Source organism: Cajanus cajan, chromosome 5 (assembly GCF_000230855.2).
Source record: "Cajanus cajan strain Asha chromosome 5, NIPB_CcT2T_4, whole genome shotgun sequence".
In the NCBI taxonomy this organism is placed as follows: Eukaryota; Viridiplantae; Streptophyta; class Magnoliopsida; order Fabales; family Fabaceae; genus Cajanus; species Cajanus cajan.
The window spans coordinates 60,777,396-60,804,529 of NC_138521.1; the positions used below are offsets into that span (position 1 = coordinate 60,777,396).

Genomic DNA, 27,134 nt, shown 5'->3' on the forward strand with positions numbered 1-27,134 from the left:
TCACTTAACTTTAATTTATTTATGCTTTATCTTATTTTTCCCCTTTACAAGAAAAAAAAAAGCTAAGACTTTTAATGACAATTATATCGTAAAACCATTATTTTAATTAAGGCACACAAAAAACCTATAATAATGGTTTAATGTTTTTTTTTCTTCTGTATAAATATTTTTTTTTAGTACTACAACAACTCATTCACTACCCTGAGTCAAACTTCCTTAAAAAATCTATACTATAATGCGGATAGGCAGATATATCCATTTATTTTAATTATCAGTATATATTTAAAAATATTGTATTTTTCACTCTTAAATTTATATATTGAACTCACATACACATTTTTTTTTTCGACATGTATGTTTTTCTCTTTATATTTATGATGATTATTAATTTTTTTTTTAAATTACCCACTGAACTAGAATCAGTTTATAACAGTTTAATATAAACTTACTATTAACGGCCTTAATTTTTAATAGTGATCCTGTACTTGATCATTGTTGTAGATCTCAGTAAAAAAAAAAAAAAAAAAAAACTTTATATTATATATATACTGCTAAACTTCAAACAGATGAGATTTGTCATTCTCCCAAACAAACATGGCCACAATAACATAGTTACATCTCATTTCTTTCACACTCCTATCCATTTATATGTTTTTAAAAAGGGAAAGAAAATTTTCTTTCCTCGCGATCTGTCCACTATATTAACCTTACAAAGAATGAAGTACAAAGAAATAAGGAGTGGCTTCACATGCTTTTTCCGTCTAGCAATTGGTTGGACTATTTGAAATAAAAATATAGATTGTCATAATGTAAAAATTACACATTTTTAACTTTTCTTTAAATTGATTAAAATTCAATTTAAATTTGAAGTAAAGTGATTTTATTTAAATTTTTTGCATTTTAAAAGAAAATTAATAGTAAAACACAGTATAAACTTTTTTTTCAGTACAAAAATTAACTAAAGTTATTTCAATTCAAACTCGAATTTAAAATTGTAATCAACAATTCAATAATCAATATAGAACTAAAAATGTAAATATTTATCTATAGTCATATTAGTTTGTATTTCAATGTGAATTCCAAACACACCTAAACCTACTTTAATTAATGAGCAAAAAGCTAATTTAGTTTGAGTTCAATCAAACATTTTTTTTTCCTGATTAAATGCACGTACTTCTGATTGCCTCTACACTTGAGTTTGACTCCCTCTAATGTCTATCCAAATATATAGGCTAAATGCAATGAATAAGTTCAATCAAGCCTCCATATGCTAAACTTCTTTATGTCCTGCGCCTAAGAATGCTCTTTTATTTCCCCTTAAAAGAAAAGGAAGAAAAAAAGTGAAAAAGAAAATAATGTTCTTTTTACTAATAAAAAAATGAATGTTGTTGTTAACCTGACACTAGTATATATGTGGCAATATTAAAGCCGGTTGGTGATGAAAGTGAACATAACCTAGTAACTCCATATTTCCTATTCAAGCGTAACCAGAGTTCGATGAAATAGTAAATATGTGAAGCAGTTAGACTAAATTTTGAGGCGTGACCAATGTGATGGATGATGATGCTGTGGAATTATGGCAAGTTATGACCTATATATTTATTTTGGTTACATATAGGCCACCCTATATAGTTAGTAGGCTAAAAATTGGACAAACAAGGATTAAGTTCAACCTTTTGGGGTACTAAGATTAGGTACAAACAAGATATATAAGAAAGTATGTCAAATTAGCATGCAAGCACAAAAGTTTGCCATTTTTTTGTTTAGCTGATTAAACATATTATTGTGGGTATACGGCATAGAGATGAAAACCAAAACATAAGGCAACCTTTTTCAGGTTTCGGTTTTTATTTCCTCTCTTGCACTATTGTTTTATCCCTTTTGGTACCCTAAGCAAAGAGACCATTTAAGAAAGCACTCTCATCTATTAACCAATACAGGAAAGGGGAGTTCCAGATCGAGAGAGAGAGAGACTAAAAAGATGGGAAGAGGGAGGGTTGAACTGAAGAGGATAGAGAACAAAATTAACAGGCAAGTCACATTTGCTAAGAGGAGAAATGGGTTGCTCAAGAAGGCTTATGAGCTCTCAGTACTTTGTGATGCTGAGGTTGCCCTCATCATCATCTCTAACCGTGGCAAGCTTTATGAGTTCAGCAGCACCTCAAGGTATATAATATAAAGTATAAACTCTATTTGATTGCTTATGTGTGTCTTGATCATCTTTGTATGAATGAGTGCAAACATGTTGGCAATGACTTCTTTCTTGTGCACAAATGTTTCTGTTAATTTGGAGCATTTTTTGTGCAAGATCTGTGCTTCAAAAGTTTAATTCCTCTTACCTACTATTTGCTGATTGAATCAAACTACATATAAATGATATAATCAAGTTTTTAGCAACTCACCCCCAAAAATAAATAGGTCCTTTTCGCATCCCAAGATGTTTCTATTTTATTTTCTTCCCTTTTTCCTGACTTGTGGGAAGTGTAAAGTTCCGATCTTTCCTATCTGTTTGTTTTCCACAATTTTGTATTCAACAAAACAAAGTGTTTCATTTAATTTCTGCACGTCATGTGAAGATCTGAAACTCCTTCTTTTAACCCCTCTAAGGGAAGTCAAAGTGGGAAAATTTTCATTTTTCTGTCTATCAGATGTTGTTTTGAAGAAGCTGCTGCTATTTCAGCTGGGACATACCCACTTGGACTAGGGCAAGATCATTTCTGGAATAGAAGAGTGCAAAAGTGAATTTGGCTTCCTAACAGTCCTCTTAAATTTTTGCCGAAGTGTATTAAATTTGTTTTTAAATTCAATCAACCATGAACTGACCCTAATAATAACTATCTGAATTGATTTTTGTGTTTTTGAAAATTTCTGATTGAAAAATTCTAGATCCTCCAAAATCACATTTCGAAAGTTGTTTCGAATCCTTAAAAAATTAATCTAAATTATAAAATATTAAATTAAATAATTATTTTATAATAAATTTATTGAAAAGTGTGAATATTTTAAAATTTCGGAAGCTCCTTCAAATTCTTTTCGGAGGATTTAATCCACTTTCAAATTAGAGAGATAGAGCATTAACAGACCAGGCCAGGATTTACTGTTACGATTTGGTGTCAGAGATGGGATGTTTGATGAGAAAACCTGTTTTACTTTGCATTAAGGATGGCTCAGAGAGAGAGACAAGGGAAAGAGTGTCCTTTAGCTTGTAAGGCTGTGAATCAACATCTACGGTCTATCCTCAAAACCGTTGTGGAATAGCTGGTTTGATCTACAATACTAGAAGACAAAAACACTGTTCACACTTTCAGAAAAAATTATTTTCGTTTTTTAGAAATTACATACTGATTAATGACTTCATATCGTTCAAATCAAACAATAGGAGATTATGGTTGGAGCTAGCAAGTAACCACTAATCAAACAAAAACTCGTACATTTAATTTAAGGTGTTTTGATCCCTTTCACTTATCCATTAATCTCTACATTTTCTTTCTTCTGCTTCCTCTTTCCTTCAACCAATGACCTTGTATAAAACATCTTCTTTTCTTCTATTAGAATTAATCTCTAGCTCTTATTAAACACTGGAAATTTTGGTGCTCGATTGTGCAAAGTTTTGTCTTAGCTAGGCTTCACGACTTTGGGGATATATGCACACACACATATATATATATATATATATATATATATATATATATATATATATATATATATATATATATATATATATATATATATATATATATATATGAATATTAATGTAGCTGTCAGTTTTCTATCTAGATGCGTCATTCTATTCAAGTTTTCATAATACTAGTTATTAATGTCCCCGAAACTTCCGTATATAATGTTTATTGTCATTGTTTTTATGACCATAGGATCATTGTATGGCCTCTAAACATAAACTAAGAAAGCTTAATGGCTAAAAATATTTTTTGCTTTAAATTTACTTGGTAGAAGGTTTTCTTTTTTCCCCCCTCATCCAAGTAAGAATTACAATAAACTTTGTGCACATAGCCCCGCAATCACTTTTTCATGTAGAAATATACCTTAATTTTGATCTTAATGCATGTCATTAAATTATTACTTTTGGTTTGGTTTAATTTTTCTCTGTCAATAATTTTTTAAAATTATAATCAAATTATAACAATATTAGAAGATCATATTTATAATACTACCTCAAGTCCTTAATGTTGAATAATTTGGATTTTAGCATTTTAGGCTTGTTAGCATATTATGGCCGGAAGATGTTACAGATTGAGGTTGTAGGTAGGGTGAAAAAAGAAAATGAAAAAGTTTGAAGCAGTATATAAATATATAATTTACTAAGTTTATTATGTGATCAATAATCTCTATTGTATTTAACTAATCGTACACTTACAAATTAAACAACCATTTGGACATATAATATAAAAAACATCTGCTAAAATGATTCCTTGTCTTCCAGTCAATGTCATTATTATTGTTAAAAAAGTCCTATACGGACACAGTGCCAGAATCAAATCAAGAAAACATTCGAAGTATAAGCAATTTCAGTTAATTAAAGCATATATATCAAGAAGTTTTGCTGCTGTAGCGATGCATGAGTGTGAAATGAATCAGTGGTGATGTTTTACTAGCTCCTAAAAGCGACAGTATACTTTTCCCTTCAAATAATGACTCCTTTAAAATCTAAAAGGGAATATTAAAGTTTAAACCCTAGGATATTCTAATAATGATGGTTAGTGTCACAGCCTTTTGTTTGCTTGTTTTATGTATGTGTGCCAATTGATTCATAACATATTCGCAGTGACTTGTGTTGCTTACTTTTGGATCAACTCATGCGTGTTTACATTTTCTGAAAACTTGAAGGACAAGAGAAAGAAAAGTCGTTATGATTCCATTATTAGCTAGATAAAACCCTTGGAGCAGTGAATTCCTAGTAAAGCTGGCCATTATTAGGCTCCATGGTTACAAACTATTTTAGTGCGTATTTATTGTGTGTTTTAGATGTGCGAATTAAACTTGATTCTAACAGAATTTAGAAAATTCACACACCTTACTTAATCAATTGAGTTAGACCTCTCAATCCTATTATGTATGTATATATATTTGTTTACCAATCATAATCGAATGTTTTGTACAAATAATATTGTATGAAAACTTTTGTAAAAATTAATGGTTTGTAGTCATGATGGCACGTCCATAATAATTTGATAATGCTTAATGATAAACATACTTAAACTTGCTGAGTTAATTACTACCAATTAACAATGTTGCAGAATATGCATCCACATGCATTTTTCTTGGCGCAACGGTAAGGTTGCTGCTTAGTGACCAAGAGGTCACGGGTTCAAGTCCTGGAAACAGCCTCTCCGCTTGCGGGGGTAAGGCTGCGTACATCTACCCTCCCCAGACCCCACTAGGTGGGAGCCTCGTGCACTGGGCCGCCCTTTTTAGGGTTTGAAGGGGTACACTACAGTATTAATTTTCTGACTCCAAATATGCGGTTTTCAAATTTAATTGCTTTGTAATTTTTTGTTTAAAAAAATATCAAAATTTCTCCTTCACAAAACAATGATCTGATACCTTGATTGAATTATTACTTTATGGCACAGTATGATGAAAACACTGGAGAAGTACCAGAAGTACAGTTACAGTGCACTGGAGACCACCAGACCAATCAACGACACTCAGGTAAGTCTTCACTTTTCACATATTACGAGAGATAATTTTCTTACTTATACAAATATTTCATAGAGTTTATGAATTCTCGTCATATTTTTTTCTTTTTATGTTGTGTGTGCGAATGTGAGATATATTCTGACTGTCCAATAAGTTGATTTTTTTACCAAAAATATCAATCGAAAGGTTATGTCAAAAAAATTATTAATTTCCATCCAATGCCAGCACTTAAAGGGCAATCCCTAGTTCTTATTAGTTTTAGTTATAGGCTTGTAGCTAAGTATACCTTCTTATGATTAAGAATTGTGCAGTAATATTTTAGGTTGAATATATCTTTGGTGGCTGTTAGTCTCCTTAACGTTGCACTTGAACATTGTTGGTTGAATTAGGGGTGTTATTCATTTTTACCAGTTTTGTTAACTATATATATATATATATATTATATATATATATATATATTTCGTGTTTCATATGAAATATCTGATAATGAATATGTCAATTGACAGAACTACCAGGAATATTTGAGATTAAAAGCAAGGGTAGAAGTCTTGCAACGCTCGCAAAGGTAATTAACTTAAAAGGGTCTCTATGAATAATATGTGAACTTGGTATAGAACCTATATTTTTAGTGTTAAAGATAACATTCTTTTCTGTCTTTATTTACTTATACTCTATTGAAAATTAAGTTTCATGAATAATTTGTGTCATTGATTCTAAATGGTGCAGGAACCTACTCGGGGAAGATCTTGCCCAAATGAATACATCTGAGCTCGAGCAGCTTGAGAATCAACTGGAGTCAGCACTCAGAAATATTAGGTCAACAAAGGTAACACTGGACAACTTCAATTTCAATTCAATTCTCAGTATTCTCAATTAGATTGCACTTCTCAATTATCAGTTTGACTATAAAAGAAGGTTTTGGGGATGTTTATTTTTAAGTACATTGGTCTTGTACACTTGTTAAATTTCTTGACTAGCTAGTTCGGATTAGTTTCCTTCTTTTTGCAAATGCTTTCAAATCTCTTTTTTTGTTTTCCTTTTAATTTCTTGGGTAGGTTTTAACATGTATTTTTCAATTTTCTCAGACTCAATTCATGCTTGACCAGCTTGCTGATCTTCATCACCGGGTATTTGCGTGGTTTTTCATCCTTATTAGATTATGATACCCCCCCTATTCTTTGGTGTAACCTTGGCTTTTACAAATTCAATGCAGGAAACTATGCTTGTTGAAACTAATAATGTATTAAGGAACAAGGTAACAGCTATTTCCAATTCAAATGCATATTTTTTATTTAAAGTTTAAAGAAGATTATAAATTGTACTCATACGCAGGTGATCTGATCAAACTCCAATTATTTGATGAAGCATTCTCAATGTTTCCTTGGCTAGTAGCTAGCTTTGGGATATGAAGAAATGAGCATTTTTCTAATTCATCTAATATTACCTATTTTGGGGGATCCAACACAATATTAGTTTCATTTCTCAAATTCTTATGAGTTAGGGTTGACAAAGCTATCTGGAGGCTAAATTCATATTTTACATTTCGTGGTTTTTTTTTTCCTATAGACCTAATTTATATAGTATTTTAAAATTAACAATAAAATATTAATTTATACTTGCAAGATATAAGTATTACTAGTGTATATTGCCTCAAACAAAATGTTTATCATAAAATATACATTGGAAAGCAAATTAATGTATATCTATTTGATATTTAGTGATTGACAATTTAGTGTTAGATGATAGGATGGTTGTGATAAAGATAATCTGTGTTGAAACAGTTGGAAGAAACTAATAACTCACAAGTTCCAGTAAGTGTGGGTTTGGAGGCAGGAGCAGGAGGACCTAACATCCACTACACCAACTTTCCACCTCAATCAGATGGGTTCTTCCAGCCACTGGGAGTGAATCCCAACTTGCAAATTGGGTAAAGTCATTCCACAATAATTCCCAAAAATATTTTTGTACATTTTTACTTTAATTTGCTTTATTGCTTTTTCCCATTTTTCGTAGTATTCTTCTATCTTCAAAGTGCTTGTTTTGTTGATTATAGATACAATCAGAGTGGTCCTGAGGATGCAAACGTTGGAGCTTCATCATTAAGTATGCATGGATTCGCCTCTGAGTGGATGCTTTGATGACTGAATTTACATGCCATAGTGACCAAAAAGAAAAAAAAAAGGTCATGGATGTGTTCCACACATTCGTAATATATATGTTTTCGTTTCGTTATGTTATGCATTATTTATCAATGTTTAAATAAATAAAAATGCAAGTAGTATTGTTATAAAAAATTATGAACCCAAAACGCTGTATATTTGTATTGAAGTTAAAACTTTAAGCTTTTGAGCATGAGATAAGTGGAACCACTATCCTTTTTTATATAATTAGGTTCGAATCTATGGGTTTCTAAACTATCATATAATATACTAAAACAAAATACAAAGTTGATATATTAATTATCTTTTTAATTACTAATACTCTCTCGATTTTCATTAAGAAAAATAAAAGAGGGTATTAATCATTTGATAGGCAATAATTAAGAGAAAATACTTCTTCCCTTAAAAAACAATTCCTAAAGTTGCTAACCACCAAGCTTAGGAGTTAGGATTTAGGATGGTAGGAGACACGTCGAAGCGTACTTTGAAGTTTTTTCTTTTACCATTGTAAGGTTATTGTAGGATCATATTATTAAGGTGAGGTTGTTTTGAACAAAAATAAAATAAAATAATAATAATAATAATAAATAATATATATATATATATATATATATATATATATATATATATATATATATATATATATATATATATATATATATATATATATATATATATTAGGATAGTCAATCAAGATGTTACTAGTGAACCAAGAAGCACTTTTGTCACATCATTTTTTTTTGAATTTTTTTTTAAAATATCTTCAAACATGGTACATGACATTGGTATTAATGTCACTGGAACAAGTTGTTAGATACATAGGATTGCAATAGACTTCAACAACACTTCTTTGTTTATTTTTAATTTTCTCGCTAGTGATTATAACAACAATTTTATTTTTAACTTTTTGAACTAGTTATATCACTAGTAGACACAACACTTCAATTTTTATTTCATTTTGTTGTGTCACCGGTGGTCACAACACTCTTTTTTTTCTTTATTTTTTATTTTTTATTTTTATAATAATTGTGTCGCTAGTTGGCACATTTTTTTTATTACCGGTATGTGTACGTTGCTAGTGTCTCTAGCTGAACATTATGTATTTATTTATTTTATATCAGCATATGCCACTTTTTGTGTGCTTTTTTTATACCAACAAATGGCTTTCTTTTGTAACTAAGTGTGATGCAATCATATCAAATGTTTTTTTTCTCTTAAAAGTTTAAGTGAGTTAGGTCTTTGTAAGATTTGGACAGATTTCAAAATTCTATATACTTATAATTATAAAAATATTTATAGATTATACTAATAAAGTTCTCACATAAGAGTCAAATCCAGACCATATGAGTGGGAATCAAACCAAATGTTTAATGACCATGGTCACAACCCATAAATATGAAACCTAGGTTAATTTTTCTTTTGTGGTTTTGCCACAATTTATGAGGAACGGATTTAATTTGTTAGGATGAGATTGAGAACAACAACCTCAAAAGTCAAAACTTCACTTTATTTTTTCGAAATCCTAGTAATTCTTGCTTGAATCTACCCAAGGAACTGGCAATCATAAACAGCCAAATTAGCTTTTTACACAGCATCTTCATTGTCATCAACTTGACTCCTGAACCATCTTAGTTTAAAAGCCTTCAAATTTCCTCAGGAACCTATCAATTCAATCAATTGTTTTTATAACCCAAGTCTGAACCATTCAAGAGACAGTAGCTGGTATAAAAAAATGTTGTTGGACCAACTAGCAACACAACTAGTGTAATATATATATATATATATATATATATATATATATATATATATATATATATATATATATATATATATATTATTGAGATCACTCACACAATTTAAAAAAAAAAATAAAAGACTTAAATATATTTTTACTCCTTAAATTTGTTTTTGATCTTTTAAATTTAAAACTATTGTTTTTAAAATTTTAGTCTTTTTTAAAAATCTTATTTTAATTTTTCAAGTTACCAATAACATATCTAAAAGTAATATTTTAAGACAGTTATGCAACATTAACTAAGTTTAATGTGATATTTTGACAATATATTTTGACAAACAAAAATATCGGTAGGTAGATTTTATACATAAGTATTAAACAGATTTTTTAATAAAATTCGAGTATGAAGAGTAAAACAAGATCTTTTGAAATTATAGGACTAAAAAAATAGTTTTAAATTTTAGAGACTAACAATAAATTTACCTTAAATTTAAGATATTAAAAACACATTTAAGTCATAAAAATATAAGTGTTCTTGGGGCCACAAGCAACACAATTAGTATTAAAGAAAAAAAAAATAAAGTGTTGTTGTGCCTATCTTTTTTTTGTATCATTACGAAAGATAAAGGGCAAAAATATACTAAAATTGGGATGACATAGAATCAACCCCTAAAACGAATAAAATAAAATTTTACTAGTACAAAAATGGTCTTTTACGTCGACTATTTTTAGGCTTTTACGTCAGAAAAGGCTCCAACATTAATACATCAGGAGTCAAATGAGATGCGGTCCAAATGGCATTGTGTAACAACTTGAGGCCATTGGCTACATAGTTAAAAATAATAATAATAAAAGTAGTTGGAGTTCATGGTGACACTATATGTTTAACAACCAGCTCCAACAACACTAACATTGGTGCCATGTATCTTGTTTGAAGCCACTTAAAAAAAATAATAACGTGGTAGAGGTGTCGATTTATTGACCGGCAACACTCTACATTGATTAATCCAAAGTAAGAATTTGCTTCAAAACAACATCATTTTAAGAATATATTTTCATAATAATCTCACAATGATCAATCGGAAGGTTGTACTTTGACAAACATGAGTTATTCATATTTGAACTCTTTCAAAAACAAAAATTATCCATTTCATTTTTTTTTATAGAAAAATATTGAAAAGGGAAAAGACATTTCCAGTCACGTAGAGAGAAGGATGACAGCTTCAATTTTTTAAAATTTACTTAAATTACTATAAAAATAATTTCTTAAATTCCTTACAAGTAAGACTGCTAAAATTTAAACTTTAAGCTTATAGACTAAAAAATATTCGTCGTTAGATTTTATTATAAAAGACCACATATATATTAAAAAGGTTTCATATATTTACAATAATTTCTCATTTGTTGTTAATTTTGTACCCTCTGTATTTTTTTAATGTAATATTTATGTCTTAATTTACATATATATAATTTTTTAAATAAACTGTAGCCACTGAACCTCCGCCAGCATTCTTAATGTGATGATTGGAGAAGAGAGAAATAAGGACAAACGAATGATGAACAAGTTGATAGGCATATATACCCAATTACCTATGCCTATGTAGTCAATTTGGAGGACAAAGAATTGCATCGCCTAATCTTCATATAGACTTTCATATGTATGGATAACCCTTTTAGCTATATTCAATTTATTTACGATCCTGTCCTTCCATTAAAAGAATTACTATTAGAGCTCCATTAAAAGAATTACTATTAGAGCACGTTTGAATTTAGTAGATGAAAAAAAAATTCCATGCGTGATAATTATAACTTTTCAAAGTCTTAATTTTCTGAAAATTATCGAAATATGTTTAGTTCGTTATAAATATTTTTATAATTGTTTATGCATATTTTTATGAAAAATCAAATATTTTTTATCATGTAAATACAAAAAAAATATTGTTATAAAAAAATAATAATAAAGATTAAAAAGATTAAAAAGTTACAAGTATAAAGACTAAAAAAATATATTTTAAATTATAAAAACTAAAAAGATTGAAAAGATAAATATATGAATTAAAAAAATTTATTTTAACAAGAAAAACTAAAAAAAATTAAAAAAATTATAAATATAAAGACTAAAGAAATCTACCTTAAATTATAAAAACTAAAAATAAAAAAATAAAAAATATAAATATATGAAAAAAATAAATCTATAGGTCTCATCTTACTATGATTCTCTATTTTCAATTAGTAAGCATCTTATTCAGCTTGCATGTTAGTTATTTTCCTATCATATATTAATCTTAATAAAAGTACATACCTATCATTATTAAATAGTAGTATTACAGTTAATCAAAATCACTAGCTTTAGCCTACTTGAGATAATTACGTAATAATTTAAGTTCAATTCTCATTATAGTCATTATAATATTTTAATTAGTTAAAAAATATTATAATTAATCATTAGAGTAAATCAAATTCATCATAATATTGTTTGCTATAAACATTAATTATATACTATGATAATACAATGTAAATTTTTCTGAACAAAATAAGAGTGAAAAAAGAAATCTTTATAATTAATAATAAAAAAACGATTATGATCACAATTATGATTTGTGATGCATGTGTAAATAATATTGAATATTAAATTTTCTATCAACATTAAGATCGCTCAATTTACCTTTTAAACTGAATTGCTCCCTTTAAAAGAGCAAGATCCCATAAATTAATGAGTGATTTTGTATTCCGAAGAATTTTAAAGGTAAGCTTAATTGAAAAGTTACAATAATTTTAGGGAATAATAACATCTAGTTCAAAAACATCTCAAATTAAAATTTATGTTACGTCTAAATATATATTGGATCAACCCTAATACAAACTAATTTATTTTTCCCTTCTTTTTAAGAGAGATAAAATTATATAGGTAATTTTTTTAAGCTGGTCTTAGTACAGTTGTACCATTGTATATCTACGATCCATGCAAAAATTTATGCTTACGAATTTTTAAAGAGATGAAACTTGAAAGGATAAAATGTAACAAAACAATATAAAATCTGATGGATTAGCCCATAAAATGTGGAAGGTGGCGAAATTCTCCATTCCTCGTAGTTGGGCTGACCTTTACTTTTTACTAAATGGACCTCCCCTCGATTGTCGCTGAAATTAAGATCATTTGCGTAAAATTATATGGCCTGTAGGCTATTTAATTTGGACACATCTAGTACGTCTTTTAGGTAGACATAGACGTTTGTAAAATTGTTATAAATTCTTGTTGATTATTAACATTTTTGTGCCTAAATTATTAATTTAAAGTAAATTAAATTATATTAGTAGTCTTTTTTGAATTTTTAGTATATAATTTTTGCTCTTTATTTTTGAATATATAATTTTGCCATCAAATTTGTCTACGTTGATTGTTTAAATTTATAAAAGTTTTTTATTGTAAGATAATTATATCCTTTCATCAATCATAATAAAATTGATACAATCAAATTCATGACTTAAAAGTATGTAGATCAACATGAAATCTAAGCATTTTTGTGCTTGTAGTCAAATTCAAAAACAAAAGGATATTATGAAAACACATACTAAAACAACAGGATATTATGAAAACACATACTAATAAAAAAGAGTGAATAATATAATATAAGGATATAATAAAGTAAAAATGATTATATAATTTAGTTTAATTTAATAAAAAAGCAAAAAATGAATTGAAATGAGGAGAGTTAGAATCTGAGATGGGAGTGGTGCGACTAGCGAATGGTAAGTCGACAACGCATTTGACGAAACATATAGTAATAAAAGAAAAGAAGGAGGAGTTGTGGTTGAGGTGTTGAGGATTAAGGAAGATCCGAAGATGGGGAGGGGAAGGGTGGAATTGAAGAGAATCGAGAACAAGATCAATAGGCAAGTAACGTTCTCAAAGAGAAGGTCTGGTTTGTTCAAGAAAGCACGCGAGATCTCTCTGCTTTGCGACGCTGAACTCGCTCTCATTGTCTTCTCCACCAGACCCAAGCTTTTCGAGTACTCTACCCAACCTTCGTACGTCCTCTCTCCTTTTTTCCTTTTAACCTACTCAATGCATTCCACTCTTCCTCTTCATTCCATGCACCATCGCCTTAAATTTCCTTTTTCCATATCATACTTTCTATCATGTCCTACAACTTTAAACATAATTTCAAATTGCTCGACAGATGATGCCATCAAAGGAAAGATAGCAAACAATCAAAGCTATGGCTGGACTTTTTTTAAATAAATTTAATTAAAACTAGGTTTAAAGTCATTCAACATTCGCTGACATTTCCTTCAATGTAAATTTAATCTTTCAATCAATGTGTGTGCATATATATAAAATCTTTGCTCACTGCTACTTTAACTTCTTGACTCAACAGTACGGAAAGAATTCTTGAACGGTATGAGAGGTATTCGTATGCGGAGAGGCAGGTTGGTACAAATGATCAAGCACCAAATGTAAGTCTTCAATTTCTTCTGAATGAACTTTTAACTATTTTTTTTATGTCGGTTTATTAATTGATGTAAATTGGTCCTATGCTTTCTCTAAATCCTCCACATTTGATCATTTGACCCTACTTAGTTTAACATAATTTTCTAGTTATTTATTGTGTGGAAAATTTCTTAATTTGGTTCTTCAAAATTACAGGTGTCATTAATTTGCCACAAATTAATCTCTTGAATTAAGTCATCACCACTTTCTACAAATTAGTTTCCTTGTCATGGTATAATTCCCGTGACATTCTTCACTAGTCTATCTATGAACGTTTTTCAAACGTGTAGTTGTCCCAAGTACAAATAAAGTCGCTAACATAAATCTCAACTTGATATTGTTACTTTCCCAATAACTTTAATTTTTTTTTCTAGTCTATGGTTTGTTACTTGCCACTGTTAAAATAGATTAGAAGCGTTAGAATGCTGATTTATTTTTCTGCATGCAATGCATTGTTAGGAAAACTGGGCTACAGAACACCAAAAGCTCAAGGCTAGGATGGAGGTACTACAGCGAAATCAAAGGTATTAAAATTTTATGAGGGCTATTTGTGTTTGTTGTGTCAGAAAATATACAATGGCAGGTTTACTACTTTGTTTCAGGAATTGTATGGGAGAAGAGCTGGAAAGCTTAAATCTCAGAGGACTTCAGAGTTTGGAACAACAACTTGATTCCGCTCTCAAACATATTAGATCAAGAAAGGTAAAACTATGCAACTTAGAGTGTTTTTGAATGCCAATAAACAAATATAGTTGCGATAAGTTTATATATGCTTGTACTTTCCAATAATATAGGTGTTGAATACATACAAATTATAAGGGCGACGAAATCTTAAACTATTGCAAGATATCCTCCTAATCATGCATGAATCTCTTCTAATATGACTTGATCATGTTTTCCTAAGTATATATACAACATTTCTAAACAGTTACAAATATATAATTGGATATTACATAAGATTCTCTTAATATGACTGACTTGATTTATCATGATTTCTAAATATATAATAATATGACTGTTCAAGATTCTCCTATAAGTTGGTGCATGAGGTTTTCAAATGTCTAACTTGCTTGATAATAGATAGTCAAAATGTTATTTGTAAGTCTGTATATATATAATTAGCTTAAATTTCATAATGAACGAGATTTTAATGTCTCAAATATGTTTCATTCACCGGTGCAAAAAGAGGATTTAATATCGGTTAAAATGAATATTTTATATTAGTTGTTCAACTGATGTAGATCTTGTCAATGTAAAAAAAAAATGACATTCTATATTGGTTAATTTTAACTAATATAAAAATATATATAAAATGGAAATCATTTGCACTCCCTTCCTCGCATGCATACTTGTTTAGATTTGAAATCACGACTCCGATGTAAATCTCCTCTTTGACTCTGCACATCTTTTCTCTCTCCTGTGAACCTTGTCTCTTCCAACCTACCTTTAGCCTAGTCTTCCTCCCTAACCAAAAAATAAAAATAAGAATACAATCAAATTCAAATCGAGAGGATTGGCTTAGGGGGAAATGGGAGTGTGATGAAGAAAAGGTGCTGTGTTGTTTTAATTCAGTATACTACATTAATTGTTGTTTAGTCTATGTAATATAACACTTCCCACATTAATTTAGAGTTAGACCGATAAAGAAAGTATTATACTATATCAGTTAAACAACAATAATAAGATGTATTTGATGTCAATCTTTCTTAACAAGTTAGAGCAAAATTATAACTAAGCGCAAAGATGGTTATAATTTAGATTTTTTGGTTATAAATCTACTTGATTGTCGATATTACACGAGATATATCTTCATAATATCTTTTGGCATTGCATAAGATTATAGATATTGCATCGGTTAAACAACAATTTTATAAGATATAAAGATTATAATTTAATGCAAAGATGGTTTCTTATACCTATATTACCATCTCTCTCAAGTAGAATTCATAATGTCGTTAAGATTACGCTTTCTTAACTTGGTATCAGAACTTATATCTTAACTTGGCATCAAAATTAACTTCTTACCTATTTTACAAGTCGATTTTATAAGATTAAGTTAAACTTCAATCCACTCTCTTAACTTGGTATCAAAACCTATATCTTAATGATTATTGATTGTTATTAAACCTATCGTGTTACTCACTATCAAGTTACAATCGAACTATATATAGATGTTCAATCTTATAAATTTCATGCTTGAAATATTCAGTCTTTAACATGAGGAGTGTGTATTAAAGATCTTATATTGACTTATGAGTGGGGAGTAATTCTCACCTTACAAACCATTTTTATAAGATTGAGTTAAGCTCCACTTCATTTTCTAAACTAATTATAATCAATCATTTCCTTTTCATTATCTCCTCAAACAACCAATCAACATTACCTTATGATGTTCAATACTCCCCCGTCTATCATATTTAATCTTGCACACCTACTTGTATCCAATTACTTTCTTTCCAGATAGTAGACTTGCTAACGTCTAGGTGCCAATATACTTTCTACTGTTTTGGTTTCCTATATCATAGCAAATTTGCAATACACCACAAGGGATCTTAATCAACCTTAAAGAATTGAAATGGATCTTGTTTAGCTCTATTTTGGCATTATCTTGAAAGAATGGAGATGAATCATGTCCATTTCTATTTTGGTTTTATTTTTAATCTGTACGAAACTTGAGTTTTTTAATATTTTTTTAATCACTAGTACAAAAAAAGTATTTCACGTCGGATATTTTGAGTTTTTTACATCAAAAAAAAAACTGACGTAGATGCGGGAGACGTAAATTTACGTCAGTCTTGTTAGACCGACGTAAATTTACGTCGGACATTCCAAAAATCCGACGTAAAAAAGTAGTAAAAAAACAAAAAAAAAAACATAAGAATGCAAGCAGAACGACCCGTTCTCCATTCAAAACGGCCCATTCTACAAGGAGAATGGGCCGTGCTGCTTGGAGAACGGGCCGTTCTGCTTCGTAGAACAACGCAAAAGAAAAGGCCAACGACCTATACAAATAGAACAACCAAAAAATCGAATAGAACAGATAGCCACAATAACAATGCGAAGCAAAAAAGTGTTAACGAAACCTTGATTCATACCTGATGAGCTGCAACAGTGTGCGAATGAGTAACAAAGAGTTCACCCCTCTGCAAAAGACAAAAAAATGATTCAGTAACAAAGGAGAGAGAGAGGGTTTACGGAGAAAAAAATGAAAAGTGATGAAGAGTGAATGCGCGCGATGTGCCTCGCACTCTCTTATTCAAATTTCGCGAACTTTTTTACGCTGGACCTGATATGATCTGACGTAAAATGTCAAATCTACGTCGGACACAACATACATCCGACGTAGATTTGACTTTTTATGTCAGACCATACCAAGTCCGACGTAAAAAAGTTTGCAAAAATTACAAAAATACTACCGTGTCTTTTTTACATCGGATTTTCGTATTTCCAACGTTAAAGAGGTGATGTAAAATACTAATTTTCCACTAATGAATATACCCTTCATGTTCAACATATTCCTTTTAATAGATTTAAGACAAGTTCTGATACTATTTTAGAATATATAAGATTAAGCCTAATTTAACTCTATAAATCTAACTTGTAAGGTGAGAGGTACTTCATTTATTTACTTTATTTTAACTTTATATCTAACTAATATGAGATTTAACCGTTACATAATGTATTCTGATGCTAAATTCATTAATGAAAGGAAAGTCATCATTCTACAAAAGTTTTTTTTTTTTTTTTTTTTTTTAAAGAGTGATCTTATGCATTAGAATGATCATATTTGAAAAGAAAATCATTTTCACAAAATACAACATCACAAGATTCGAAAAATACTCCCCACTATTCAGGTCATAGAGACAACTGTCCTATTCTCTCATAAAGATATCTTGCAAAAACATTTTTCGACTTTGCTCCCACAACTTGTCTTTTTGTCAAGATCAGTTGCGAGCATGACACTACACACAAGTATCCAATATGAAGATAGGAGAATAAATATGGGAGTCTAACCAAACAATATTTCATAGGGACTTACTTTTGCATATGGTGGATGGATTTGTCAAGCATCTTGTAATAAGGACACATTCACCCCCAACTTAAATAAGTAGATTAGCTTGGAAGTGGAGAATTCAAGCAACGTATAAAATATGCTTATTTTCCTTTTCTTTTTTGACAACTATTCCATTGGGAAGTGTCAATCAAATACGGAGGTTTGGTGGATCATTCATTTTTTAAAAGAAAAAAAAAAGTTCTTCAAGACTTTGAATTAAGCACCATTGTCACTTGTCTCTATTTTAACATTTGTATTAAATCGAACCACCTTAGAAAAATATATAGAATTAAGAGTTTTCTTAACTTCCCTCTTTGCTGCAGTTAAAATATATTCATACACTGAGTGAAATCATCCACGATGGTCAAATAGAAAACAAGAAGAGTAAACATGAAAAGGACCCACTTTACAAATTCACAATGTATTAAGTCAAAAGCTTGATGGCTTTGTGCTACTTACAAAATATATGCATCTCTTATTTGGTTAGCTTTTAAGTAGACATGACAAATTAATTTGCTTGTCTTTCTTCACCAACATGAACACTATTTTGACCAAAAGGATGACTTACACGCCATTGCCGCATATAAATGAATCAACTCCACTTGTTTTGCATGTATGCACAAAGATCACTGCATAAGAATGATAGACCATATTTTGGTGCTCACCCACACCAATTCACTTCTCCAATTGTGGTCCTATTTCACGCATAATTTGTAGAGAAGGTGACTGCACAATGTGAATCATGTACCAATTAGGAGGCAAAAGTAAGATTACAAGTTAAAATATAGCCACATAAATGTGAAACCATGGTGAGAGCAAAAAGAATGAGAGCTTCTTGAATGTCATAAATCATAATGTATGTTTGGATATATTGCGAAACCGTGGTCAGAGCAAAAAAAATCACATAACAAAATGTGACAAATTTAAAGCAAAAATTTGTAACTTCTCCAGTTCTCCTTCACCCTGGAAAAAAAAATGATTTTTTTTAAAACCACCGCTTAACCACACACGCTAATAGTCATTCTGTGTGTTAACGTGCAGAACCAAGCCATGAATGAATCTATTTCAGAGCTTCAGAAAAAGGTGAGTCTTTCCCTTGCCGCGTATTGTTGTTGAATATGGTAACATATTCACGTTTATTCATTACATAAATGATAATGAACAATGATTCTTTTTCTCCTTCCCTTAAGAAGAAGAGCGAAAGATTGGCTTGAAAGTAATATACACACATGTTTTCCCAATGAAATGTATGAATTCTCTGCATTTTCAAAGAGTTTCTTGAGAATGTACAATTTTCTAAATTTCATGGGGATGAACACATTGTTTTTGTGTGCATTGTAAATTGTTGAATAGAAGTTGATACAGATATTTCAAACTTGAATTTTCAGTACAGTAAGCACACATTGATTTGATTTGAGTACATAAGTACTAGTGTTGTATGATGCAGGATAAGGCACTCCGAGAACGTAACAACTTGCTCGCCAAGGAGGTAATGACGTTTTTGTTTGATAACAGCTCATGCAATGCAATTTGGATTTCAAATATCACACACAGGTACAGTACATGACAACATGGTTTGAGTGAAAAACAGAAGAAGGAAAGAGAGAAAAGGCTGTCCCAAAAAGAGGAAGGGGTGCTGCAAAATAACGTGGATGTGACCTCTGTCTCTGTCCTAGTAACTCCACCACCGGAGTCCCTCAATATTGGGTTAGTGTCTTTTCCTATTACCCAAATATTCCCAACTCTGTTCCTCGTTATCACGCGTACGTACGTGTCTGTATCATCATTCATCAGTCTATGCATGAATTCCTTTTTGCCTTCCATCATGTGCTACTTTCTGCATGTACCACCTCATTATATTTTCACGGCTTTGCCTTAATAACGTATAGGCCAAATTAAAAATTGCCAGTATAATATGTCAAATGAAGGAAATCAAACCACTGTTTTCACCGCTTTGAACAATATTTATATTAGTAAAAAATTAGGTTCAATCTTTTCTTAAAAAAAATTCTTTTCGGGCCTTTTTTTCGTACACCTTTCTTTCATCCAAATATTAAGTATTGGTTAATGACTACTCTCGTTATATCATTTTAAAATCCACTTATCCACCTTATTAGTTGAGTTATGATTTGGAGTTGCAACTAATAATAATAATAATACTAATTAAGCCATGCACCTGTATTTGATGCAGAGGCTGCTCCCCAGAAGCCAAAGGTAGTGAAGGAAGATCAACATCAACTCGACCTAACACCATTCTTCCCCCTTGGATGCTTCGTCCAACAAAAGAGTAGAACTCTGTTTTTACATGGTATATGTTTGGATAAACTTTATAAGTATTTTTAGTAAAAAAAAATAAAAATAAAAAAGTTAAAATATTTTTTTATAAGTTAAAATTAGTTTATGTATAAATTAAAAATAACAGAAGAAAATTTTATACACAAATTAATTTTAATTTATAAAAAAATATTTTATTTTTCTTTCTTAAAATTACCTCAAGTTTATTCAAATATGTACCATGTCTAAATAGGATCTGTACAAAGATTATACGCAATCAAAAGGTAGTTGTTGGTGACTATCAGCATGTTTCAAATCCATTTTGAATATAACATGACATGAATTCTTAGAAACAATTATGTTTAGCTCCTGCATTGATTTTAGAAATTTATGTGAAAAATTAAGAAATGCTGTGTCTAAGACTTGTTTCCAAACGCACAATAACATCTGGAATGTAGTCTGCATGTGCGTCTCTGACTGCATTTCAATGCTATGCTAAGCATATTAAAGGTATTACATATAAATGATACCAATCTATTCTTCCATTTCTGTATAAATTGTTTTTTTTTATAAAGATTTTTCCTTGTAAAAAAAATGTCAAACTTATTGTACTTTATATAAATTTAGAACACTTGTAAATAATATAATTTATAAGAATATTGTTGAAGAGGTGATTAGGTATGTCTCTATGAATTCTTTATTATTGTTAAAGCTCTTGCAACTTGTAGGGCTTTCTATAGAATTAATCTAGAGAGTAGTTGTTTGTTAACGTGACAGTAAATGAGACCTAATTAATTACACTATTTAAATAATTCTAGGCATCTCTCATTATGGGCCTTGAAGTTAGACTTATATGGTTTTTTACTGAGATCGAAATTAGGTGTTTAAGGCCTATTATATTTAATCACATTGTTATATTTGATACATTATTAGTAACTTAAGTATTATTAGATAAATCATAATATTAGTCCATTTTTAACATAACAAAATTCACAATTAATAATAACTCACAAGAATTTATAAAAAAATTTCATTTTTTATATAACTTGTGAATAATACAATATCGTGGTTATTTATAATATTTTAAACATCTTTTTTGTTAGTTTATAATTTTGTTTTCTCTATTTTAAAATACAGACATTTGATTCTTTTGTTATTAAAAATATGAAATTTTAGCCCTACTATCAATATGATGTTTGTTGATCGTTAAATTTTAATATTATCCGGTGACTTATCACAACTTAAGTGATGTTATATTTATTAATATGACATGTTGTCATAAAAAATCAACCCATGTGTATTAAATAAGAGTTTTTATTTTGTGTGAGAGTATTTGTAGAAATAATTATTCAACCAGAAAACTTGTAGAGATATTTTTTTACTTCTTATTTGATTCCATTTTTATTTATTATAATTATTTATAAATTAAATATACATATTTTAAAATAAATTATCAGTAAATAAAAATAATTTTTGTCAAAATACAAATTATTTATTATAAATCTAAAATATTATTTATATTTTAAAAATATTTTACATATACTAATTTTAAATATAATTTATATATTAAAAATAATATATATATGCTTTATTATAAATTTTAATTAACTCTTATATATTAAACATGAATTTATAGAGTATTTTTAAGAACTTTTCTTCGATGAAAAGATTTTTAAGAACTCTTTTAATTTCTTATATAATTTGATTTTATTTATCCTAATTATTTGTTAATTAAATTTTAATAATTTAAAAATAAATTATCGATAAATAAAAATAATATTATGTTATAATATAAATTATTTATCATAAATGTTAAATATAATTTATATATATATATATATAAATTTTAAATAGGATTCATATATTCAAGCATAATATTTATTTGTATATTTTATTTATTATAAAATTTAGTACATGTAATAAATATTTAATTTTTGCATTGTACAAGTTAAAATATTAGTTAGAAAGTAATATCTAAAAGATCTTTATATATATATATATATATATATATATGTATATATATATTAACGAGTGATTAATATTTATTTTATTAATAAATTATATTTACATATATTTTTTATTTACAAATACCATGTTAATGAATATTACATCATTTAAGTATGAGTAAACATTAAAATTTAATAATCAATAGATTTCAATTTGATGATAAGATCAAAGTTATGTATTTTTAACACTAGAAGAACTAGATATCTCTATTTTAAAATAGAGAAAACAAAATCTCGAATTGACTAAAATAGAGTCATCAAAATGCGATTTATCCTAATTTTTACGCATATATAAGTTATTTTTTGTTTGTTGGAGACTTTTTTTTTTATATTTATAAATACTTATAATTTTTATTATCCAAATGGTGTCTTAATTAAAGAGTACTTAATATAATTTATTTAATATTTTATTTATTTAAAAATAAGCATTACATAATTTTTATTTTTAATACACTAAAATAATATCTTCTTTTCTTAAATACTATCTTTTATTTTTTAACCAATGTTATTAAAAGCCCCCGTTGACATTTTTCTTAAAATAATGTCCTTTTAATTTGCTTCAAAATTATTTGCCATCTATGTAACAAAAAAAGATACTTGTTATCTAGGAAATCAAATAGACATTTTTTTGTTTTTGTTTTTAGTTTAACTCTCGTCTTTCGGTGAGAGGATAATACATTCAAATAAAGTTATATACATTTTAAGTTAGTACATGATAAAAACTTAATTTCTCCATCGTTTTTATTTTGTTGAACTCCATAACTCCTCTTATTTGGGTCCACAAAACTCCATAGTCTATGCCCACTGAGTGAAGACTCGAGAGCCACTGGTCGTAAAGGATTCACATGAGGTTGGTTTGGAGGCAAGCCCAATAGAGGATGGCAGTGAGGCCCAACTGCTACGCCACAGCCATATTGGACCAAAAAGAGTTCACAGTTCACACAATGATGTGGTTCAGATGAAATGAACGTGATCTCCATTACTCCTAAAATTCAAAGATCATTTAGTTTAATTTAATGATTAGTTCGTACAAGTCGAGTGTTTATTTTTCCATTAGAGGACTATGTCTTGAGAATTATTCTGCCAGGCGTGTGGAGACTATTAAAGAATTGATGCGAGTATTGTCAACTCTCATCCATCATCCAAACTCTAGATGGCTGGCACGTTCATGAACAAGAGCCCCACAACCAAGACATCACACAGAAAGGGACAAAGAAAACATTAATTGGCATTTGAAAGAGAGAATCACCAAAGTTCAAAGTCAAGGCCTTCATTAATGTGCGTGTGTGTATATAAGGACAGAGTTGATGAAGTCATTTGGAACTAACCCGACATGGGAAGGGCACGTATGAGGTTGTGCTTTGGTCACGCCACGCCTCGTGTTCGAGCCTTTTCTGCATCCAAGTCTCCTTCCTCCTCTGCTTCTATCAAATATGCAAAAAGAACTGAGTTTTCAAGCAACACAAACCACGACCCTGCCAATAAGATAATGGTGGTTGTTGATTCTAGCTTTGAGGCTAAGGGGGCTCTTGAATGGGCTCTCTCTCACACCGTTCAGACTCGGGACACTCTTGTTCTTCTTCATGTATCCAACCCCACTAGAGAAGGTCAGAAATAATACTTTTTTTTATTTTTCAATTTTTTTGCATCAGAACAACGACTACTATTATCCCACATTCTTGTCGCACAAGAAAGGCTAACTAAGTTTGATTGGCGAAGTTAAAAAAAAAGGGTAACCCAAATAAGCTTTTTCAAACTCTAGAAGGAAAAGAAGTAAAATTGTGTTAATTTGTGTTGGCAGGTACGGAATGTGGTGCGAAGTTTAATGTGAAGGCTTATCAAGTTCTCCTTGACATGAAAAGCATGTGCGAAACGAAGAGACCCGGGGTAAGTGTGGAGGAATGTTATTGTGTTTGTAGTGAATTGAAGATGCACATGAGTTGATGGGTATGAGTTTCAGGTGCAAGTGAATGTGGTGATGGTTGAAGGAGAGGAGAAGGGTGTTGCAATAGTGGAAGAGGCAAAGCAACAGAGGGTGTCACTGTTGGTAGTGGGACAAAGAAAACGATCCATGTTGCGGTGCATCGTGAGGAGGTGGCTACGAAAGAAAACAAGACCTGGGGTTGTTGACTATTGTATACAAAACTCGCCTTGCATCACCATTGCAGTCAGGAAGAAGAATAAGAAACATGGAGGCTATTTGATTACTACTAAACGCCATAAAAAGTTTTGGCTTTTGGCTTGATATTATTATTATTATTGTTATTATCAACATGCATCAAATGGGATAATGTATTGTCTCTCAATTGCATCCTTGTTACTCAAAATTGTAATGTACTTTGCATCAAATGTGCATTTTTTAAGTAGTCATTGTGGAGCTGCAACGTTGTACAAGGAAAATGAATGATGTTCAATTACAAGGTAGTGGTCGTTTCTGTGTTTTTGGGTCGTAAACAGATTAAAAGGTTTAAGTTACAATTTCTGATTGGGTGAAGGAGTGTGAGATAAAGAGCAAATGCGAGGATGCACAAATATATGATTGCATTGCATTTGACGTAAAGATGTCATCTCAAAGACATGGTCTGGCGTGACTCTTGAATAAAAAATTAAACTTAAGGTTCTTAAAATTCCTATTTAATTATCTTTGGTCATTTGCATCTTCAGAGATGTGTTGCGAGCAGCGGTCACCATAGGCCTAACTTAGTCAAATCTAATTTAAGTTTTTGTCAGCTATTTTTCTAAGTTTAAATCCGATCCGATCAGAGGTGGATTCATGTATATAAATTTTTTTATTAGTTTTTTCATATACAATTTCTCACTTAACAAGCTAAAATCTCATGTTTCTATTGTTTTCTGTTTTTATTTTGTAAAAAAGTTCAAAGTCCATATTAATCTTTTGAAATATTTTTTATATAAATTTTATAATATTATAATCTATAACAATTATAAAATTGACATTTTATTTTATGGACTTTTGTTTTAATTTTTTTAATATTAACGAAATGTCTTTTTTTCTCTCTCTAGCATATATATAATATTAATTATAATTAAATAAAGTTAGTAATATATATATATATATATACTCATAAAAAAAGTAAAGTAAATATAAGAATGATGATTGATCTAAGTCTATATTATACTATTTTTTAAAATGAAAAGTCAAAATATTAATACAGGAGATAAATAATTATATGATTGTTTAGTTATTTATATATAAAATTAAAATAAAAATAAATAAATAAAAAGAATATATTTTTGAAAGTGTTATAAATGAGGAAATTATTCAAGATTTTTAAAATATAAAATCTCATAGAGAGTAATTGTAATATATATTTCTATTTCAAAAAAAAAATGTGAAGTTATATATTTAATAATATAAATTTATGTATCAGTATTACTTTTACCATTTAAAATTTTTTGGATTTGTCACTCAATCCAACTAAGACCTGAAAATATATGGATAAAGTTGGGTTGATTCAATTTTGCTATACTATATTAATTTTAACATTATATATAGTTATATTATAAAATAAAAGAGTACAAAAATTAAATTAAGGTATAACTTATAATATAAAAAATTGAATTATACATAATATTATATTATAAAAAATATCTCTAAATTTTTAATATTAGTGCATAATAATTAAAAAAATTATACTTTATAAGAAAATATTACATGTCAAACTAGGATGAATGACACAAAATGTAATACGAACTTACTCTAAAAATGTATCGAGTTAAATTTTAAGATCTAAACTTGTCTAAATTAACCTCAAATCAAACCAAATTACTAAGTTAGATTAAATCATGTCCTCTCATAATTATGAATCATGCATAAATAGTTATAATTTCTTTCACTTTAATTCTCATTAATAGTTGGAAAAAAAAGATCATATAAACAATTATATTATTTGATTATTTTTATGACATAATTTTATCATAAAATATATTATTAAATTAAAAATATTTAAAAATTAATAATATATTAATATCATAAAATAATTTTATAATATAAATCATATTTACAAATGTACGATGATAATTTAATCGAAAGAAGCAATTCATATAAAATCATTAACAGCATAATTTTAATGCGTAACTTATGCAAAATAATTTAATCTATTAAATAAGTTTTTAGTCTCTTAATTTTTTAAGAATTTAATTTAGTTTTTTTAATTAATTTTTAGTTTTTTTTATTAATTTTATTGTTATATAAATTAATCTTTATGATCAAGTCTCTTATATTAAATAATGATGTATGTTCATAAATCATGACTAAGATAACTATTAATTCTCACGTAATTATCTAATAACTCTCAAATCATATAATATATATAATTTTTTATTTGTTTATGAAACATTTTTTTTTTAAATAAAAGATGTTATTAAAATAATTCCTTATCTCTATGATCATGAATAAATAGAAAAATTACATAAACATTTATTAAGCAGTCATGCAGACATTAATAGTTGAATCAATCATAATATATAACACAAATTATCACTTAAGCACTAATTTATATGAAAAAAAATTAATGCAATAATGCAACTTGATAATTCTTTTTAAAAAAAAATTAAATTTTCAAAAAGTTGAAAAAACAAAAACGTATTAAATTTTTTAAATTTTTATATCTATACATATTATAAAGGGGATACATTTTAGTAACTATTTTTTTGTCTCTACTTTTTAGTGAACCTTCATACTCTTGAATGTAAAAAAAAAAAATTATATCTTCTATAATTTTTAATATTTATT

The 27,134-nt window shown here is 28.7% G+C and overlaps 3 protein-coding genes across 4 annotated transcripts; all 3 read left to right on the forward strand.

Moving 5' to 3' along the window:
- The first annotated feature begins 1,672 nt into the window (after nucleotides 1–1,672).
- On the forward strand, nucleotides 1,673–8,047 carry LOC109809118 (MADS-box protein EJ2). 2 transcript variants are annotated; one of them, XM_020372348.3, is made up of 9 exons: nucleotides 1,673–1,837; nucleotides 1,941–2,166; nucleotides 5,592–5,670; nucleotides 6,165–6,223; nucleotides 6,385–6,484; nucleotides 6,744–6,785; nucleotides 6,872–6,913; nucleotides 7,440–7,585; nucleotides 7,712–8,047. In XM_020372348.3, exons 2-9 carry the CDS (start codon nucleotides 1,982–1,984, stop codon nucleotides 7,794–7,796), a joined length of 738 nt encoding a protein of 245 aa, XP_020227937.2. In that variant the 5' UTR covers nucleotides 1,673–1,837; nucleotides 1,941–1,981; the 3' UTR covers nucleotides 7,797–8,047. The 2 variants fall into 2 exon arrangements, with proteins under 2 accessions (XP_020227937.2, XP_020227936.2); XM_020372347.3 differs by lacking the exon at nucleotides 1,673–1,837 and having other exon boundaries at nucleotides 1,844–2,166.
- Nucleotides 8,048–13,286: 5,239 nt separating this feature from the next.
- On the forward strand, nucleotides 13,287–20,917 carry LOC109809119 (agamous-like MADS-box protein AGL8). The gene is made up of 8 exons (XM_020372349.3): nucleotides 13,287–13,581; nucleotides 13,932–14,010; nucleotides 14,504–14,568; nucleotides 14,647–14,746; nucleotides 19,140–19,181; nucleotides 19,546–19,587; nucleotides 19,690–19,805; nucleotides 20,290–20,917. Exons 1-8 carry the CDS (start codon nucleotides 13,397–13,399, stop codon nucleotides 20,387–20,389), a joined length of 729 nt encoding a protein of 242 aa, XP_020227938.1. The 5' UTR covers nucleotides 13,287–13,396; the 3' UTR covers nucleotides 20,390–20,917.
- Nucleotides 20,918–23,038: 2,121 nt separating this feature from the next.
- LOC109809391 (uncharacterized) lies at nucleotides 23,039–24,802 on the forward strand. The gene is made up of 3 exons (XM_020372688.3): nucleotides 23,039–23,985; nucleotides 24,180–24,265; nucleotides 24,339–24,802. Exons 1-3 carry the CDS (start codon nucleotides 23,712–23,714, stop codon nucleotides 24,621–24,623), a joined length of 645 nt encoding a protein of 214 aa, XP_020228277.1. The 5' UTR covers nucleotides 23,039–23,711; the 3' UTR covers nucleotides 24,624–24,802.
- The last annotated feature ends 2,332 nt before the right edge of the window (nucleotides 24,803–27,134 follow it).